At 44.5% G+C, this 19,365-nt stretch overlaps 1 protein-coding gene across 1 annotated transcript in view; it reads right to left on the bottom strand.

Annotated features, from left to right (window-relative positions):
• Positions 1-1,097: 1,097 nt before the first annotated feature.
• CPNE4 (copine 4) overlaps positions 1,098-19,365 on the bottom strand; it is a 472,213-nt gene continuing 453,945 nt past the window's right edge. The window contains exons 12-16 of the mRNA XM_026497018.4: positions 17,664-17,718; positions 14,385-14,436; positions 13,128-13,261; positions 7,457-7,693; positions 1,098-1,703 (exon numbers count right to left, since the gene is read on the bottom strand). Coding sequence (XP_026352803.3) covers positions 1,569-1,703; positions 7,457-7,693; positions 13,128-13,261; positions 14,385-14,436; positions 17,664-17,718 — 613 coding nt within the window. The 3' untranslated portion in view covers positions 1,098-1,568. The remainder of the gene's footprint in view (positions 1,704-7,456; positions 7,694-13,127; positions 13,262-14,384; positions 14,437-17,663; positions 17,719-19,365) is intronic.

The following is a 19,365-nucleotide window of genomic DNA, read 5'->3' as shown; positions in this document are numbered from 1 at the left end:
TTCAGTCATACATTTTTTATACCATCATTCCCAAAATGTTGTGCATTTGGCTGACATGTATTTGCAAGGTTAGTATCTATAATTATAACACTGGAAATCATACAAGGCATTTGATTTGCTTATTAATACTTCCTCCCGCAACAAACAACAAACGGATCTACTTTGCCTTGTGATTTACTTCCCTATCTCTCTCTCACCAAAAATAAGTTCCTCCTGTGCCTTTGTACCTGCAAAACACTTGTCCGTTTCTCTGTGAGAACATTACACAAGTGAAACATTCATTCTTCTGGCTCAAGACTGGCCAGTTCATATCAAAACAAAACACCTCCATGCAAAACAAGGATCCTAGCTATTTCTGCTAATAGAATTCTCTCTCAGGAGTGATAAAAAGAGGCAACGAGAAGCCCCACGCTAAGCTTAAAGATCAACTTGGCGGGCCAGGTTTCTGGGGAGCCATACCGCACGGCCATTTGCCCTGGACGAGTTTCCGTGGTTGTGGTCCCAACGAAGACGCTTTGAGGTCATTCCTCGGGGTTGACATAAAAATGGACCCACTCCCACTGGGGTTGTGTGATGCCTCCGTTGAGAGGGCAGAGGCTGGCGAGGAGGAACGCTCCCTAGTCTGTTTAAGGAAGAGGTGTGACTATAAAGCAGTGAGACTGATGGGGGGTATGCAGCTTCTGGAATCAGTCTCACTACTTTCTAGTCCCACCTTGGAGACAGTGGGACTTTTGTGCTACTGGCAGGGGAGAAGTGCCCTTCTCAAGCAGACTAGGTGCTTCCCTGCGTCAGATGGTCTCTGGGGCGACACCCTAGAGTCTGGAACCTCAGTACTCTTAAGTGTGGACTGCAATGGCATCACCTGGGACCTTGTTAGAGATGCAGAATCTCAGGCCCATGCACACCTGTTGCACCGCAGTCTGATTTTTTATAAGATCCCCGGGTAATTCATGTGCACAGTAAAGTCTGAGAGGTACTGGGCTAGGTGCCCCAGACCCACTTCTAGAAGACTATGTCTAGGTGGGTAAACTTCTTCTTCAATAAAGAGATCATTCTTAGCGGGGAGGGATTATAGATAACAATTGCAAAAACAGTGTGGTTTTTCTTTTTTTTTATTTTAAACATGCAAAATACAGTCCATGCATCTGCCATTTTGAAAAGTCTCTCATCCTATAGCAGATAAAACCAAATTATGTTTTGGCTACCAACGTTCAATAAATGTGTCAAAATGCTTTACAGTGTAAAGATAATAAGAAATTTAGCAAAATTTCAACAAACCTGTATAAAAAACGGATACGGATAACATTTTATTTCAAGGCGACATGCTGTAATGTAAAGAGTAAGTTACAATTATTCGTGTTTCCTTGTAAAAAGTCTTTAACAATACAAGAGCTTAACAGATCCAGGCCTCAGGGCTACACATGCAAAAAAAATTGTCAGTTAAAAATCACCAAAACGTGCTATTTTTTAAATGTGTACATGTGTGTGTCTTTTTAAGTACAGGAGTAGTAGAAGTATTAAATATTAGCAGGAATAGTATTTCAGAACTCTGTAAAAGTATGTGGAGTTCAGGGTGCGAGTGTCCTGGAAGACTCATACATTTCCGACGAACATTTTGGCTTAATCCCTTTGCCGTTGTAATAGTCCACAACTTGATTTGGGACTTCAGCCAACACGCTCTTTGCCAGGGCAGCTGGAGATGCCTGCAGGGAAGAAGAAATCACCGTGACTTTGGCACCTGGCCAAAGGAATCTGATCTGGAATCAGCCTAAAAGACCGCAGTCTTGCTCTGAGCAGCTAGTTTCTCTCCCACTCATTCATTCATTCATTCATTCGATATTTGCTGAACATCTACTCCAGGTGAGAATTGTCAGATTGTTGGAAAACGAACTTTTTATTTCATAATTATATTTTTCCATGCCTATCTCAAAATATATAACTATTCACATCTGAAGATGGGTGAAACTTGGAAGGCAGAATGAATTTTCTTTAAATTTTTTCCCCAATTTCATTCAATTTCAGGCACAGTGCTAGGGTTTATGGGTTTGTGGTTCTTGCCATTAAAGAAGTTATAATCATGAGAGGGGAGCCTGGTGTGGCCAAATGAACATGATACAAGCTACAGACCAGCAGCATCAGATCACACGGGAACTTAATAGAAATATACAATGCTAGACCCATCCCAGAGCTACTGAATCATAATCTGCATTTTAACTCGATGCCCTAGGGTGATTCCTATGTATACTGAAATTTGAGAAGCAGTGCTCTAGAGTCACGAACACCCTGGGGCCAGAGCACAGAAAACTAAAAGAGTAAGTCATCTTAGAGGAAATCATGGCAGGCTTCCAAGGGGAGGTGGTGTTTAAGTTGGGCATGTTTTAAAATGTAGAGAAGGGGAACGACATTCAATCATTCTAGGTACAGTGAGTCATATGATGGGGCTAAAGAATGTGTGTGTGTGTTTGTGTGTGTGTTGAGGATGCAGGATTGTTGGGATATTAGTTGGAAAATAAGCTTGAGGCCAGGTGATGGAGGGTCTTGAATACCACTAGTTAATGCAGCCTTTACTCTACCAGTACTATGACCCCACGGCATGATTTGGAGCAGAGGAAGGTGGAGGTTGGTATTCTTCGTGGACTCTGGAGTCCCGCAGAGCTGGATCTGACTTCTGGCTCTGGCATTCGGTACTAATTTCTAATCCCTGGGCAAGTAAAATTGTCCGAGTCTCATTATTAGCTATTATTGAAGTTGAAAACTTTTAGCTGAGGGACCAGTTAATGAGTGTTTGAGATTCCTCAGCAAAGGAAAGAAAGGGCTAGACTAGGGGCCGAATGACCTGGTTTCTTGCTCTTTCCTTCCTCACGTGGCTTGCCACTCAGCCGTTCGACTTGGCTAAGCGCCAGCGTTCTCAGAGGCAAAATAGCAAAGAATAGGGATGGTTTTATCTACAGTTTTTAGGAGGCTCAAAAGAGAGACACATATTGTAAAAACAATCTGAAAACACAGTGAGGAGTTTTTCTAAAGTGACCCCTCACATGTCAAAGATTCCTCGCATGTTGGGCACTTGGCATCCACGAATACTCTTTTAGTTTATAAATGTCTGCTCGGGGTTGTGGGTTAGGACATGGTCCACATGTACACTGGGCTAGCTATGAAAGTCATTCTTGCTGTTTTCTCTCTGGCCACATCTCATATAAAGACTAGAAAGCCAAAGACTTAATTTCCCAGGCTCCCTTGCACCTAGGGATGGCCATATGATCCCATTTCTTTCTTTTTAAAATTTTTATTTTAAGAAGGCCCCACGCCCAACATGGGGCTTGAACTCATGACTCTGAGATCAAGAGTCCCTCACTCTGACAGAGCCAGCCAGGCACCCCAATATGACCCCATCTCATCCTTCGAGATGTAAGGATGTTTCTTGGAAAGCTTTTCTTTCTTGGTTAGAGGGAGCCAAGCCAACGTGGTTGGCTGCCTCCCGTTCCGCTTCCTTTTTTCCTTGAACTAGAGCATAATTCCTGGAGCTCTGGCAACTGTTTTATCATCATGAGCAAACAGCAAGGGGACTCACCAAGTGCTCTCCCTGATACTATCAAATCACTGAAAAAACGATGTGGGCAGCTACCAGTCCCTAACTTCGAGTTACATAAGAACAACATATTTGTCTTTATACAATCTAGGGTTTCTCAGTTTGGGCACTATTGCCATTTTGGGCCAGATAATTCTTGGGGTGGGGAACCGTCCTGAGCAGTATAGGATGTTTACCAGCATTCCTGGCCTCTACCCACTACGTGCAAATAGCACCCCAAAGCTGTCACCATCATAAATGTCTCCAGATGTAGCCAGAATTGTTCCTGGTTAAGAACCACTTGTGCGATCCACGGTAAGATGCATTTACTGTTATGTGAAGCCAACGATATGCCTAAACAGCGCTGTCAAATAGAACTTGGTCCAGTGCTGGAAATATTCTCTATCTGCCCTGTCCAATGCGGTTGTCACTAGACACACGATTACCAAGCCCTTGAAAGGTGGCTGGTGTGACTGAAAAAACTGAAGTTTAAATTTTATTTCATGTTAGTTAATTTAAATTTTAAATCGCCCCAGGTAGCTATTTGTGCCTGTATTTAGACAGCACAGTTTCTAAATGACTCTCCCAGTCCTTTGCATATCCGGGCTGGTGGGTCTGGTGGGCGATTAGGGCTTGGGGGCGTTATCTGGTTGGGAAAAGGCCAACAACGTGAAAGCAGCTGGTATTAGCAGCTGTGTTGATTAACTACCTGCGAGCCCAGGTGCCCTGCTAAGCCTTATATAGGCACCACCTCTACTCTTCTCCTGAGTGGTCATTTGTCTAGTTTTACAGATGAAAGCCTGTGGCACAGAAAGGTTAAATAGCTTGCCCGGAGCCACACAGCTCAGAGTCTGCACCTGTCCACTTCAAAGCTTTGAGTTATCATGCAAAGGGAGGCAATTCATGGGTTGCTGGCTTATAGGAAAGGATGTTAGCTCACCTTCCATTTTATTTACTGTGCATTGAATTCAGAGTAGATAAGTTTGGATAACGGTATGGTTTTCAAACTCTAGGCTGAAGTCCATGAAGAGAAGGGGCGTGATATGCTCCTGCTGTTGTTTTTGTTACACACAAAGCAGCTGCAGACTGCGTGGCAGACACATGCAAGCAGGACCCCAGTCCCTTGCTCTGGGGGGAGGGCGCTTCCCTTGTTGACGAGGCCCCCCTAACTCCCTGCCCACCAACGGTCTGTCCTTCCTCTTACCAGCTCAAGCTTCGAGGGTTTCCTCACGGCAGCTCCTCTCTGCTCTCAAGTCCTGCAGCAATATTTGAGCCCCTTTCAACCTGCACAGGTCGCTTAGCATGGGAGTTTTCTGCTGACACCTGTGTCCCAACCGTGTAATTCTCCAGGACGCTCCTTGAGGCCTGGACCCACGGCTTTCTCACCTCACCGCGGCCCCAGGCTAGCACATGGCGCACCCACAGCGGGCGCTCCATGAGGGTTTGAGGAACAGGAGGAGGCTGGGGAGAGGCAGGAGCGTGCATGGCTCTGCAGCATTGCTGTAGCACACAGATGCGTGTGTGTGTGTTTGCACGTGTGCGTGCATGCAGGGACAGAAAGACAGCGGTTTGGGGAAGTGCATGCATCTCGCAGACAGTGAGCTCTTTGACCCGTCTTCACTCATGCAAAGTTATGGGTAGTGGTCGGTGATGTGGCTACTTCTGCCTGGCTGACAAAATGGGGCAGGACGTGAAAATCTGGAAGAACAACCCCTCTCCCCACCTTGGTTATTGTGCAAGGAAGTCACTTCATTGATGAACACAACTGCAGCAAATTTCGCCTCTTCTAGCACATCCCTCCACACAGTGGATACCACTCCTTGCTGTCCACCTGCAGACGACCTGAGGGCTTGTGAGCCTCTTTTATTTAGCAAGTGGTTTCATTTGGAAACACCCCCTCAGGCAAATTGAAGGGGGGCAGTGGTGGCACAGCTAGCCCCTCACCCACGCTATTGCCGTTGGGCTTGCTGGGGGCTCGGGTGTTACTTGGAACTCCTTTGCCTTCAACACTGTAGCTAGGGATCGATTTTAGGCTCCTTTAATGTTGCTCATCGCACACAGTCCTCAGAAGGAGAATCGCAACTATGTGGCAGTACGGCTCTGAGCCATACCTTATTGTTCAGGGGCCCTGGAGCGTTCAGGGAGCTCGCTAAGCGGTCCCAGCAGGCCAAGAGATGTAGGGTTCACTGGAGGCTGCTGGGCTCGTTATTTACCTGAATGTTTGCTTTAAAGCCTTGTCCCAAGAAGGCAGCAAACTATGGTTCACGTTGGCACTGGGACTTGGCGATAATCAACGACGATCCAGCCATCCTTCCGCTCTTATTCTTGCCTTACCCAGCGTAGCCGGGGTCCTGGCCTGAGCCCAAATTGGGATTCAGATATTTCTGGACATATCTGATAAAATGGCTAGGATAGTGAAAGGGATTCATTTGAATGAGGGCTTTGGGCTTGAGGAGAAAGGCTTTTCTAGAAAATGCCAGGAGGGAAAGCTCAAAGTGGATGGCACAGTGCCTGTCCCTTCCTCCCCCTGACCTTAAGTAACTGATTTCAAGGCCTGAGCACGGAGGGGCTGGAGAAGAAGCGAAGGACATTCGCAGCAGGGATCCTGGAGGCATAGGGACAACAGACTTTATCGCATTAGTGGTCCAGGTGACAGAGGGGTCTCTGCAGCATGGAAAGGAGGGGACTCTTGTCATTTCCAAGGGGACTGTAGGGTTCTGGAAATTCCCTCCTGCTGGGGCAGCTCCAGTTCAGGTACCAGCCCTGGGAGCAGGCTAGCCGGCACCCCAAGCAGAGCAGGGGACAAGGCCTCAGTGGATAGCAGGGGTCGGGGCTGCTCTGCTCTGCAGTGGCTTCCACGAGGGGCATAGAACAAGAAAACACAGAGGACTGTCTGTGACGACCTACGTGGCTCCCAGCGGCAGCTGGAGGAGGCTCCGAAGGCTTCTTCGGGGCCACTACCAGCACACAGGGAGCCTCTGTGAGACTCAGAGAAGGTGTTGCTTTGGGCCACTGCAGCCCATGGGGGCAGGGTTTTGTGTAAATTTTAAAGGTGCCTCTTCTTCTCTGGAGTTGATAATTATCCCAAATTTGGAAATGCTGAAAAATTGTGCCGTGCTAGAGCATTGTCTCTTGGGCCTGCTTCAGGGCCATCTGGGGACTGTGACACTGCTTGAGTCAGTATTTATTATTGATGGGAATCCAAGACTGTAAAGCTAAATGTTAGCTTGCAGAAAACTGATGAGATTTCTACCCAGTAAAGAAGGTAATGTAAAGATGATGACAATGATTTTTTTAACCCTTTTGGCCATTAACCAATTTTGAATCTGCCTTAGGAAACTTGCCCCACTATGTTCCCCCACAGACCCTCATCAACTATTTTATACCCTCCTTTAAATTAGCTTTGTTGTCTTCCTGGCTCCCTCATTAATGAGTTAAATAAATCTTTGCTGCTGCTTACTTTATATTTACAGAGGATTTAGGTTACTATCATTTCAAAAATGTACTTTTCCAAGGCAAACACAGGCTTCTCCCAGGGTGCATGGCTTGACAAAAAGAACCCAGGCTGACTTTCAGCTTCTCTTTGTTACTTCATCCAGGCACCCTTAGGCAGGCAGCAACCTGCCCGACTGCCCGTGGCAGCCCTGCATGCGCTAGAAAGCCTAAATTACATGGATGAGGGCAAGCACCAGTGAAATGCTGGCTGCCGCAGCCATTACTTGAGTTACACGTCTTTCTCCAAAGAGTGAAGCTCTACATATCCTGGTGGGAGACAGCCTGGCCCGGGCAGACACGGCTGGCACTGCTTCACCCCAAACACCGGTAGGAAAATGTGGGAGTGAGCTTGCTGTGGTTCTGCTCTCCCACGGGAAGCCCCAGAGATATGCGTACGTGTTTGAAGTTCCTGAAGGGCACGAACTGGACGATGTCTCGAAGGACAGGCTCTCCCTTGGGTGACCTCAGAATGCCGTCGTCCCCATCCAGCATCTGCATGTCACTGAAGTCCGCGTTGCCCACCCCGACGATGATGACCGACATGGGGAGGTGGGAGGCGTGGACAATGGCCTCCCGGGTGTCGGCCATGTCGGTGATGACGCCGTCGGTGAGGATCAGGAGGATGAAGTATTGCTGGGGGTGACCGGAGGCCAGATGACCGTGGGGACGGGGAGGTGGGGGAGACAAGGACAATACCAATTATGCACCCGGGCGGCTTCCCCGCGTCCTGACCACAGCAACCGTGCTGACAGACTTTAGTGAGTCTCGTGTTGACAGCCCTAAAGACTTAAGGCTATGATGGATGGAGCTTCAGTGCAGGCATAGCAATTGTGGGTTAATTCTAAGAATCACCTTAGTGACCGTTACACGGCCCAGTGTGGTGGACAGAGCAGCAGAGGGGAGTCAGGAGGGGCTGGTGTCAAAGGCTTCACTCTCTGAGTTCCTAGAAAAACTCTTACCCCCTCTGGGTCTACACCCCTTCATCTCCTGAGGAGTGGGACTAGACCATTTATCCCATCCTCTTCAGCTGGGGGAATTTTCCGAGTCCGCAGCTGCACTGCCCAATACAATAGCCACTAACTCCTCGTGCCTACTGAGCCCTTGAAATGTGGCTAGAGTAACAGAGGCACTGGAATTCGAATTTTATTTCACTTTTATGAATTTAGATTTAACTTTCAAAATGAAGACTTGATTCAGTTATTGGAAACCTTTTAAATACGTTTGGAACAACTCAGGTATGTGACTCTAGTTCCTCAACTATTAATATATAAAACCTGAATAAAGATCAAGTATTTGCAGTGATAATTTAGTACCCAAATTAAGGTGATGTGAGTATAAAATACATACGGATTTTGAAGTCTGAGTACAGAAGAAAGAATTTAAAATATTTTATTAATAATTTTTTTTGTATGGAAGACATATTAAGATGAGAATATTTTGGTTATACTGGGTTAGATAAAATATATGATTAAAATTAATTCCCTTGATTCTTTTAACTTTTAAACACGTGGCTACTAGAGAATTTAAAATTGTATATACAACTCCATTATATTTCTAGCAGACAGCACTAGTCTAAAGCCTTGCTGGTGGAGGGTGTAGGCTGCTGCCTCTTCCCCCGAAGGCCATACACCATGGTCTAGTGTGAGTGTGCTTGTGGACGCTGAGCTCCTGTGGCTTCTTGCGCCAGTCCCAGCTCCCTGCCTGCAGCCTGGCTGGCCTTTTTCCACCTGCATAGGCTGGCAGGTGGCTCATCTGAGAGCGAGGCTGGAGAAGACATTCAGTAGCCATCAGCACAGGGAGGGCTTAGGACTGTCTATGGGGTCTGGAGAAGGAAGGCCATCAGAAGTCATCACTGTTGTTAGCTGTGAGTGGCATTGTGATAGCATCTACTAAGAGATGGGAGGGAAGCAGGGCACTGGGATGCCAACTGACGCCAATCTGATGCAATTTTTTGCAATATGCCCAACATCTGCAGTAAATGTGGGATTATTAAGCCATTTCAAGTTGCCATATTTCAAAGAAGAAAGGCTGAACAGAATAGCCACATTCTGAAAACATCCGGTTTTGAGAATCATACTTAAAAGTTTGCACACAGGCTATTAGTGTTGAAGGTTCCGCTTCTCTCTGTAAGTCTGAAAAAATTATTTTAAACAAAATAACATGTCAAAAGTGCAACTGGAGGGAACAGAAATTCACACTATGATGAAGACAGCCACATGTTCTAAATGTTTTCCATATAGTTTAATATAAAGACTAATTCTGTTCCATGTCCATTAATTGGCTACCCATACCTAGTTCTAGCTAACCAACCAATGGAGTTGTACTTATGCATCCATATCCATGCCCTTTGAGTCTTATACAGTCACAAAAAAGGTGGCCTGGTAGCCTGGGGGTTTGGAGGAAAGTTTCAGTAGGATGACCTGATGGTGTGGCTAGGAAGGTACATAGAAGGGGCAGAAGGAGGCAATTTGGTGGTTGGGGATAGAGGGAAGGAGTGTAGAATACAGCAGAATCATAAATCACCCTGCCCACGGTACACCTTAGAAGGCCAGGTGGAGGGGCGCCTGGGTGGCTCAGCGGTTAAGTGTCTGCCTTTGGCTCAGGGCGTGATCCCGGCGTTCTGGGATCGAGCCCCACATCAGGCTCCTCCGATATGAGCCTGCTTCTTCCTCTCCCACTCCCCCTGCTTGTGTTCCCTCTCTCGCTGGCTGTCTCTATCTCTGTCAAATAAATAAATAAAATCTTAAAAAAAAAAAAAAAAAAAAGAAGGCCAGGTGGATGCCACACCTGGAGGGAGACCACTTCTGACTCATAAGCAGATGGGCACTTGCGTGAATCGTATTTCTGTGTCCTCTTCCTCCTTTCTCCACCCCCCTCCAACTCCCATTTGATCTGGTCTTTGTGGTCCAAGGGGATAGATCGCCCCTACCTGCTCAATGCCTGCAATAACAAAACACCTGATAGCCGCACTACGACGTCAAGAAACTTTAGAGTTGAAATACTCTGGAGACAGGGTTGGGAAAATATTTTCTGTAAAGGGACAATAATCAATATTTTAGGATTTGCGGGCCATAGTGATCTCTGTCCAACAACCTAACCTTACTAGTGTAGTGTGAGAAAAGCCATATTCAACACTTAATATGAGCAGGCACGGCTGTGTTCGAATAAAACTTTATTGATGGATACTGAAGTTTGAATGTCATACACTTTCCACGTGCCATGAAATTATTAGTCTTCTTTGGATTTTTTTTCCAACCATTTAAAAATGCAAAAGCCATTCTTAGCTTGCAAGCCATTGAAAAACACGCTATAGAATGCAGTTTGTGACTTTTCATCTAGAGCAGGGATTTTATTTTATTTTTTAAAGATTTATTTTTAAGTAATCTCTACACCCACAGGGGGCTCGAACTTATAACCCTGAGATCAAGAGGTAGCTTGATCAAGAGTATGGCTCTCCCAACTGAGCCAGCCAGGAACCCCTAGAGCAGGGATTCTTGACCTGGGCCGGTGGACTACTGAAAGATTTCAGACAGTCTGTGAACTTGGGGTAAATTACATTGTAGTTTCACTAACCTCTAAGTAAAATTTATATATTTTTTCAATTATAATCAACAAATACAATTAGTTTTAACTGTGCTTGTGACCTAGTCGCCAGTAAAAATCACAGAATATTTTCCTGTTATATTATAGAGACGGCAAATATCTTACTACATCATTTATATCAGCACTACTTAGAAATTACAGAATTATTAGGCTAGTTACTGGTTCTCATAATTTAATGTTCATAAAAGAAGCATTTTATTGCTATATTTATCATTGCTTCCTAGCCACATTTAAAAACATTTTGCTGAATGCATTTCAATATATGTGGTTTATTTATAATATATATTTTATTCTGTGCATTTAAAAGCATTTCTGAGAAGGGGTGATGGACTTCACCAGCTGTTAATGGTGTTCATGGAACAAAAAAGGTCCCAAACCTCTGATCTGAAGAGATTGTCAGGATTCTAGAACCTGACCCTTCAAGGTTCAATCTAGCTAACGGTAACATTCTGCAGACTGCTGGACTGAAATCCTGATGGAAACTTCCAATAAAATGAGGAGTAGTAGTTGTTTCTGAAGTCAGGCTAGAAAATGCTCACAGATGAAATATTATTGTCTTTGAATGAACATGAAGTCCTGTTTAGATAAGAAGGGGATTTTTTGTTTTTGTTTTTAATTTGTACAAGAGTTCCACAAAAATCGAGAAGAAAATCTGACAGCCATAGACTCCCTGCCCGACCTGCCAAAGAGGTTCCAGTTTAGAACCCTTAGCAATCCGTGATGACAAGGGGCCCTGGACCATGCGCTCTTCAAAGAGCAGGGAAAATCTCTGCGGAAAAACAGTGTTTCTGGCCTATAGGGTAAATTATTTGGGGCTGTGTGGATTAGATGCTTCCTCCACCGATTCCTGACCTGTCCTTTCAGAGCAGACCCACCTGACCTTGGGGGAGTGAGTCATGGTCAAAAACTCCTGCTGAATTGTATCAGGCCAGAATCCAGACCCATGTCAGCCATGCTCTCTTTTTATTCTTGTGGTTCCAAGTATTCCACAAAAGTTGGGATCATTCAGTTTTCAAACTGGGCTCTAGGGGGCCCTGGGGATACCTTGGATGCTCTTGAGGATAAAGGAGGTAAAGGAGAACAGCCAAGTTTGAACCCCATCCCTAGTCCAGATTTAGCAAGAACAGTCTATTTTCTTAAAATCTACTTTATATGTTGGGTTTCTGAGCCAAGTTATCATTTGAAGGGTTTGAATTTGAAGTTCTGGTGATGAAAAAAAGGAAAAAGGAAAAAAAAAAAAAGAGAAATATTGATCCTGTCCAACCCTTATTTCTAAATCTTGCATCTGTGAGGGTTCAAATTTGCTCCACGGCCTCTGTACGTTTGGCAAGATGGAGGTGCCATTGACTCTAAGAAGTATGATTTTCAGACAAATGTTGGGGAGGTAAGTCTGACTGGTATGGGTGGATGGAGACAGTGAGGGTAGTCTCTCCTTGTGCTTTGAAGGAGAGTAATGTAAGAGACAGTAGCTAAAGGAAAAACTAGTATCAAGGGAGAGATTTTAATTCAAATAGGTATTATTTGCTAATGGGAATGAGTCTTTAGTAGAAAGGGGAATAGATGATAAGGTGAGAAGGGCAACATAACTGTTAGGTCAACGTCCTTGGATAACTGAGAGGGGATGTGCCCCAGCACCCAGGAGGCTGACATCAGATATGAATATGGTCCTCCATCCATTCTAATATGAGGACGGCTGAGAACCTGGGTACAGCGCAAAGAGCTTGGATGAGTTCATGTCAGCAGAGCAGGGAGTAGTATATAATCTTCATGCAAATGCAGTATCTTGGAACCCAGGATAAAATTAGAGAAAATTTCAGACATCGGTAATATTCTACTAAATCTGAAAAAAAAATTAAGAAATCTAGAAAAGAAATATATTGGTATCATTAAAAATGAAATATAAAAAAGTTATTATGGTAACATATTTAACTCTAAAATTTTAGGGGCAAAAACCAAACTGTTTGGCCTTGTTGCCTTGGTTTGCATTTCTCTTAAGAAAACCTTGAACAGAATGTGAAACAAATCTTTGCCATGACATTTTGTGTTGTCACATTTGACCACCAGGGGACTGACTCATCCATTGTTTTACTTTGCTTTCATCTATAGTATGGGTACATTGGAAAGGAAGCTTGTTTTTGGACAGTTTCTTCTTCCCCCAGGAACGTGAGGTGAGTATGATCTATACTCTGGTGACTCAAGAAGCTTCCCTTGTTGAGTGTCTCCTGTGTTCAGGTAATGTTGCAGACATTTGAGATGTGTCATCTCCAAGCCTCACAATAACCCAGCAGAACTGGGTATGATTACCTCCATTTCTCAGATGAGGAGACTGAGGACAGGGGAAGGTTAAGGCATTTGCCCAAACTCACACAGGTAGAAATGTTTGGATTTATTGTCAGAGTGGGATGGGTGCTATGGCCAATATCCAGGTAAACACCCATAACAGGAGGACCAGCCCTCTCCTTACCGATGCCTCCTTGGTGTTAGTCTCCTCTGATGCTGACTTGGCGACCTTCTGAATGATGGGGGCGATGTTGGTAGGACCGTAAAGCTGGAGCTTAGGAAGGCAGCTCTGATAGGCTTCCACAACTCCTTGAATTCCTAAGGTGAAAGTGGCAAAGATCAGTAGTTCAGTAGTCCCCTCAAATATAGGTGTAATCAAACACACACAGAAATAAAGCATTCAGTTGCCCCCAATAGTCCTTATCAACAACACATTTATATCCTTAAGGTAAAAAAAAAAAAAAAAAGAAAGAAAGAAAGAAAGAAAATACCACATCGCTGGTGTTGCCTACACTCCTGCTGAAATCATTCTCTTTAAAAGCTCAAGTCAAAAACAACCATTTCCACAAACTTCTCCCTGAAGTCCCACTTTACACATGATTTCATTAGATGCTCATAGCACAATGAAATAGATGTTATACACCCTTTTATAGGTGAAGAAACTGAGGCTCAGAGAGGTTAAATGATCTGCCTCCGGTCACACAGCATGTTAGTTGTACTCTCTAGATTCCAGACCAGGTCTCGTCTGGGTCTATCTAAGGGCTGTGCTCTCAGCCGCCAGGTAAGTCAGATTTAATGTTTCTCTCGTTTTCACACTACCTGCTGAGTCTCCTCCAGTGTATACCACCCTGGGCCACCCATAGGAGCCACGTGTACATAGCTTCACCATCATTATTTAATGGAATATGTTGAGGAATTTCTAGCTGGAAATAATGCAACACTGACCAAAGCCTTCAAGAAGGCTCTTTCTGGCATAAAACCATAAAGCTACTTGTTTGAAGTCATATCCTTTGCCAGCACGCTGAAAGTGTCAAATGCGTGCCATGTTTCCCCTCCTCCTTATTCCTTCACAGAGAGGAAGTTGTGATAAATAAATACCTGATGAAAACTTGGGAACCAGAGAGAGGGGTAGCTAATCACTGCCCATTGGGTAAATTTCTCCCCCACGTTTTTTCGGCCAGAGAAATCCAGAATCGGTATCAACCTCTTGCTGTAAGCTCAAGACATCTTCTGCATTCTGTCTTTTGTAGCTATTTTTCTGCTCTGTCGTTAACGACTCTCCATTGCCTTTGGAGTAGCAGGGATCCAGAAAGCCTACTTCTCTGCTGTGGACAGATGACTGTAGCTAACCGACACACTGCGTCAGAGCAGAGAGACTGAAACGGGAAGGGTGCCCACGGAAGGGCTGTGAGACCTCGGCGTGCTTTTATGTGTGATTTACCTGCACATTCCGGGTTGTCTTCATTAAAGTTGATTGCAAAGTCGTGAGAGACCTAGACACCAATTAAAATTTTAAAAAGCAAGAAAGGAGAATTATAACTTTAATCCAGTAAGGAGGCACTGGGGTTTAGAGTTTGCAAACAAATGCCCATTACATTCATTATGTGTTAAGCAGCAGGAACCATTTTAAGCCTTTACACAATCAATCTGAGATGGAGGGTGAATTCTAAGCTCCCCGTGGAGTTGAGGTGACAGGACGACTTTCTAGAATCAGATAAATGCTGGCAGGAGAGGAGAATAAGGCAAATAAAAAAGAAATCGAAGAAAAGATTTCTGAAAAATGTAACTCCAAATAGCTTCCAGATAGAACTGGCCACAGCCTGGAGGCTTAGGTTTGGCTGAGCTCTATTTGGACCCAGTGATAAAAACAATGATAGCTCAATAATGCAAGCTGTCTGCCCAACATGGTGATGGCTGTGAAGGCTCCAGCTAAGCTGCTGACATTTAAGAACCATTCTAACATGATATGCAGAAATATAGGGCAGAAGGATTTTCACATACACACAGGTTCAAATAGACTTTACTCTTGGAAAAGTAATAAAGTAATACACCTTTTACTCTTCCAACACAATTTCCTCTACCTGGCAGGACCTATGCATAAGGTCAAAAAAGATACTGTTTACTTTTTCGTTTCTAAAACCTGATAAAACGAGAGGGATGTGCCGGTACCTGGACGTATTGGATCATTTGGAATTATACAGAGACTTCCATTTCAAAGGCTGTTTCCAAGCATTGACACTTTTGGGGGCTAGAAGATAGGTCATTGTGTTAAAAGGCCCCTCCTTTCTTAGTATCGGTGCCCTACCCCACATTTCCTTGCCCTGAGCACTTCCAGGCAAGGCAGCTGACTTCCAATCATCTTGCCTGCTTTATTTACCTTAAGTCTTTCTCAGGCCTCCTAAGCCTGCTTTGCCTGCCTAGCTGAAAGTGTTGGGAAACTAATGTCGCTGGGGAGCAGCCCTTAATCACTCACTGGATGACAGGCTATGGTGTATCAGTACCCCAGCTCTCTTGTCTCTTGGGCTCTGTGCATGCTCTACACTATCTCCCTGGGGCCCCCAGCAGAACTAAGTTCCAGCTGCCCACAGTGGTAACTGGCTTGTGAGCATACCCTATGTGGACTTCCCCCCATTTCTCCACCCTCTGTTGAGGTTTCCTTCACCTCTCAAATAAACAACTTGCATCCAAGTTCTTGTCTCAAGGTCTATTCCCGAGGGAGTGCAAACTAAGACAGAGGTGCTTGTGGCTCAGTTTCAAGGCAAACTCTGACATTTTATCCTAAAGAAGTCAATTGTGATAAACTCTCTGGGGGCATCCGACAGACTGAGACCATCAGTGCCTGTCAGGGCCGAGGGGAAATTAGGCATGGAAAAGGGGCATTTGCATGACTTTTCGAGAATAGCAATGAAGATATGGGAGGGATGCCTGTTAAGGCAGCAGGAAGAATAAGTTAGCTGACAGGCAGCATGGAGCCAAGGGATCAGGTGAGCTTGAGGACTTCAGCAAGAAGATGAGTTACTCCAGGAGCGGGGCCAGGCAGATGTCATAGATGAGAAAAGAGGGGCCTGAAACAAGTGTACTGCACACCTGCTGGGCCAGCTGAGACCAGGAGACTACCCGGTGGGGATGAGAGGGAGAACGCTCAAGCATCTCTTGCTAGTTGGACTGGTGGTTGTTTTTATGCTTTTGTTTTTTTTAAAGATTTATTTATTTGAGAGAGAGAGAGAGATGGCAGGTTGGGGGGGGGAGCAGAGGGAGAGAGAGAATCTCAAGCAGACTCCCTGCTGAGTGCAGAGCCCGACACAGGGCTTGATCTCATGACCCTGAGATCATGACCTGAGCTGAAATCTCAGATTTCAGAGGTAGATGCTTAACCAACTGAGCCACCCAGATGCCCCATGGACTGGTGATTTTTGAGGTGCATTTCATTCTCAAAGCTCAGCAGCTCTGGGAAAAAGGTTGACACCCATTTGCCCACATTCTGGAATTGATACCCCATCTAAACAGACTGCATCTCCTCAGTTCTGGCTAATTCTTTTATGTGTAACCTTTTAATCTTAGTGTTGCCAGGTCTTTTAGTTTTTCTGGAGAAGCAAGAAACTGACATTGTATATGAAATTGCATAATTCTTTTTGTGTCAGATATAATACATTTGTGGCCTGAATAATGTCTACAGGCCAGCAGTCAGCAGCTCCTGTTCTATGTTCTTCCTTTCCATGTGCTCAATTTCCAACAAACGCTTCTAGAATTCTGTAGTCATGCCTGCAGGGAAGACAGTGTGGCATATAAGGAAAACGAGAAAGAGGACAGGTCAGAGAGACATGCCACTCCATCCACTGCTCACTCTAGCAGTAATAGGGATATGGATTTCCTTTTAACAAAAAGGACACAGGAGGGGAAGACCCTTGGTCTAACAGCTCTGATGTGGGAGCAAACATCAGCATTTTTCTCTTGCTCTGCCACTCAATCAGTAAAAGAGAAACTGATGACTGAGCAGTATTGCTTTCACTTAGCTTGTACCTCAGAGGAATTGGTGAGGTTGGGGTAGGGACCTTGTCTCTCCAAGGCCCTTCTACCTGTGGGAATGGAGTTCTCTGTGGACAGTGTCCCACAGGAGCTTCTGGTATACCACAGCACACTGCGTCAGCTCCACTACAGTGCAAATCTCTCTTCACAATCTTTGCCTTCCTTGTTCATGACAAATCAGTATCAAATAACACTCCAGTGTTTCCACAGAAACCTTTCAGCTTCCCAGTAGTCGAAGTCAGAGTGGTTCTCCTTCAGAACTTTGCTGTGTCTCTCCCCCACATAGGCCTTGTGCTCAGAGACTCCGAATGAGGGAGTCTGTAGACATCCTTGTCATGAACTGTCACCATTGGCATTGTCAGTAAGGACCTTTCTCTGGGGGAGACCTGAATACATAGGTTCTGAGCCAGTGGAGATCAACTTCCTGAGTGTTTTCTCAGTCTCCGACCATATCTATTAAGAAGGTCAACAATGGGACCCTTCATCTGGACCTCTGACAGGACCCATCCAGAATACAGGAGATTGAGCTTTATCAAAAGATAGGCTCCAGTGAGCCAATCTCACTGGTTCTGAAGACCATTTCTGAGTTTTTTGGCTCTACTTACATAATTTCATCAAGGACCAAAAGAGTGAACTCCTGAACAAAGGATAAACCCAAGTTATCCTTTAGCTACAGCAAAGGATCTCTACTCACCGTGTACTCTGGGGGTATCCTGGCACCAAATCCAAAGGCCGGGAACATTTTGTCACTGGGGGGGAAAAAAAAGAAGAAATTGCTTCATTTGTTCATCTAATGAGGAAGAAAAACATGAACCTGCATTATTTCACTAGGACATGTTACTATGCCAAATGCTAACTACGCTTTTTGATTATCTGTGGTAACAGGGGATAGCAGTAGCATGGGTAATTAAAATCAAGAAGGAATCCCCAAAGTTCTTTACAGTCATTAGTCTGCAATTTCTTCCCATAACTTTTTGCTAGATTTGATACTAAGGAATAAAATGGCCCAGGATTGCCTTACCTCCCCTACCCGTGTTCTGTCTTTGAAAAGTGATCATGAATTATATAACGCCAATGACTGATTATTAGGGTTTTTCATATATATTATCTTTTAAAATCTTCGTAGGGAGAGACCATTATTCCCATTTCCCAGGTGGGGAAATGCCTTGGGAGGTAAAGTGACTTATCCAAGATTAGGCTGCTAGTTAGAGTCAGGGTTCAAATCCAGACAAGTCTAAATCCAAAGAGATATTAAAAATCAATGGGAAGCTTGGAAGGCTGGCTAACTGTCAGAGCTTGATTTCATCTACAGGACTCATTGTGTCCATTACTTTAACTCACACAAACAACATAAATTGTTTACACGTCTTTTCTTGTCTCCTGAATGTAAAGGGACGCTGTTTTTTGGTGGGGTTTTTTTGCATTAATATCTTTACATCTCCACTGCCTCTCTGTCCTGAACTGCCCCTTGCCCCTCTCTTCAGCATATTTGCCATAGAGAATGTGCACAATAAGTATTTAATGACTAGATAACCCATGAATTGAATCATAGCTTGATTTCTCTTATGCATATTGAAATTTCTCTCTTAATTTATTCATTCATGTATGTTATATTAACTCCAACTTTACTGTACTATAGGTGAGATGATGGGGAGAAGAATTAACCTTAATTGGCACACACAATATGTTGGGCATGATGTTAGGCAATGTACATTTTTATTTAATTCTCATGCAACCCTTTAAGTTCCACCTACTTATTATTCCTGCCTACAGATGAATAAACTGAGTCTCAGAAAGGCTAAGAAAAGGGCCAAAGGTGTTTACCAGGGAGGACTGTGTGATTCTAAAGTCCATGCCTTTTCCGTTGTCCCATTACAAGTTAATGATTGTATATAGCTTTAAATGTAATTTCCTTCTGGAACTTCCGGTAACAGAGCCCCTGACCAGACAAGTAAGGCTCTCTTTAGGCAAACTTTGTCGCAGTGGGGCTCTGGAATATTGTTCTCGGCAGAGGCATATCCTTCTCATGCCATCTACGTTTTACTTTCTCTCCCATTAAATATGCAACTGAGATTCGTTCTTGGAACAATTCCTGTATTTCTCAGTTTTTTGCAGAGTTAGTCAAGGAGAAAAGGAAATTCAGATTAGGGCTCACTGTCCCTGAATAGCTTTGTCAACCAAAGCCCCCCCACCCCCTCAAGGCTGAAGGAGAAGTCAAAGTACCAAAGCCAGATTTTTACCCATCACCATCTGACAGATGTAGAGGTCATTAGTAGCCAATGATGGCTTTGATCACACTTGACCAAAATGAAGCCAAGTCGAGCAAATTTGGGGTAGGGGTTGGGAGATACAAGGACGCCAGCATTCTTTGGAATTAGTCAAATGCTCCAGAAAAC

This window comes from Ursus arctos, unplaced genomic scaffold, assembly GCF_023065955.2.
Source record: "Ursus arctos isolate Adak ecotype North America unplaced genomic scaffold, UrsArc2.0 scaffold_20, whole genome shotgun sequence".
Taxonomy (NCBI): domain Eukaryota; kingdom Metazoa; phylum Chordata; class Mammalia; order Carnivora; family Ursidae; genus Ursus; species Ursus arctos.
The sequence above is the reverse complement of the archived record's forward strand: the minus strand, read 5'-3'. Positions and strand labels throughout refer to the sequence as shown.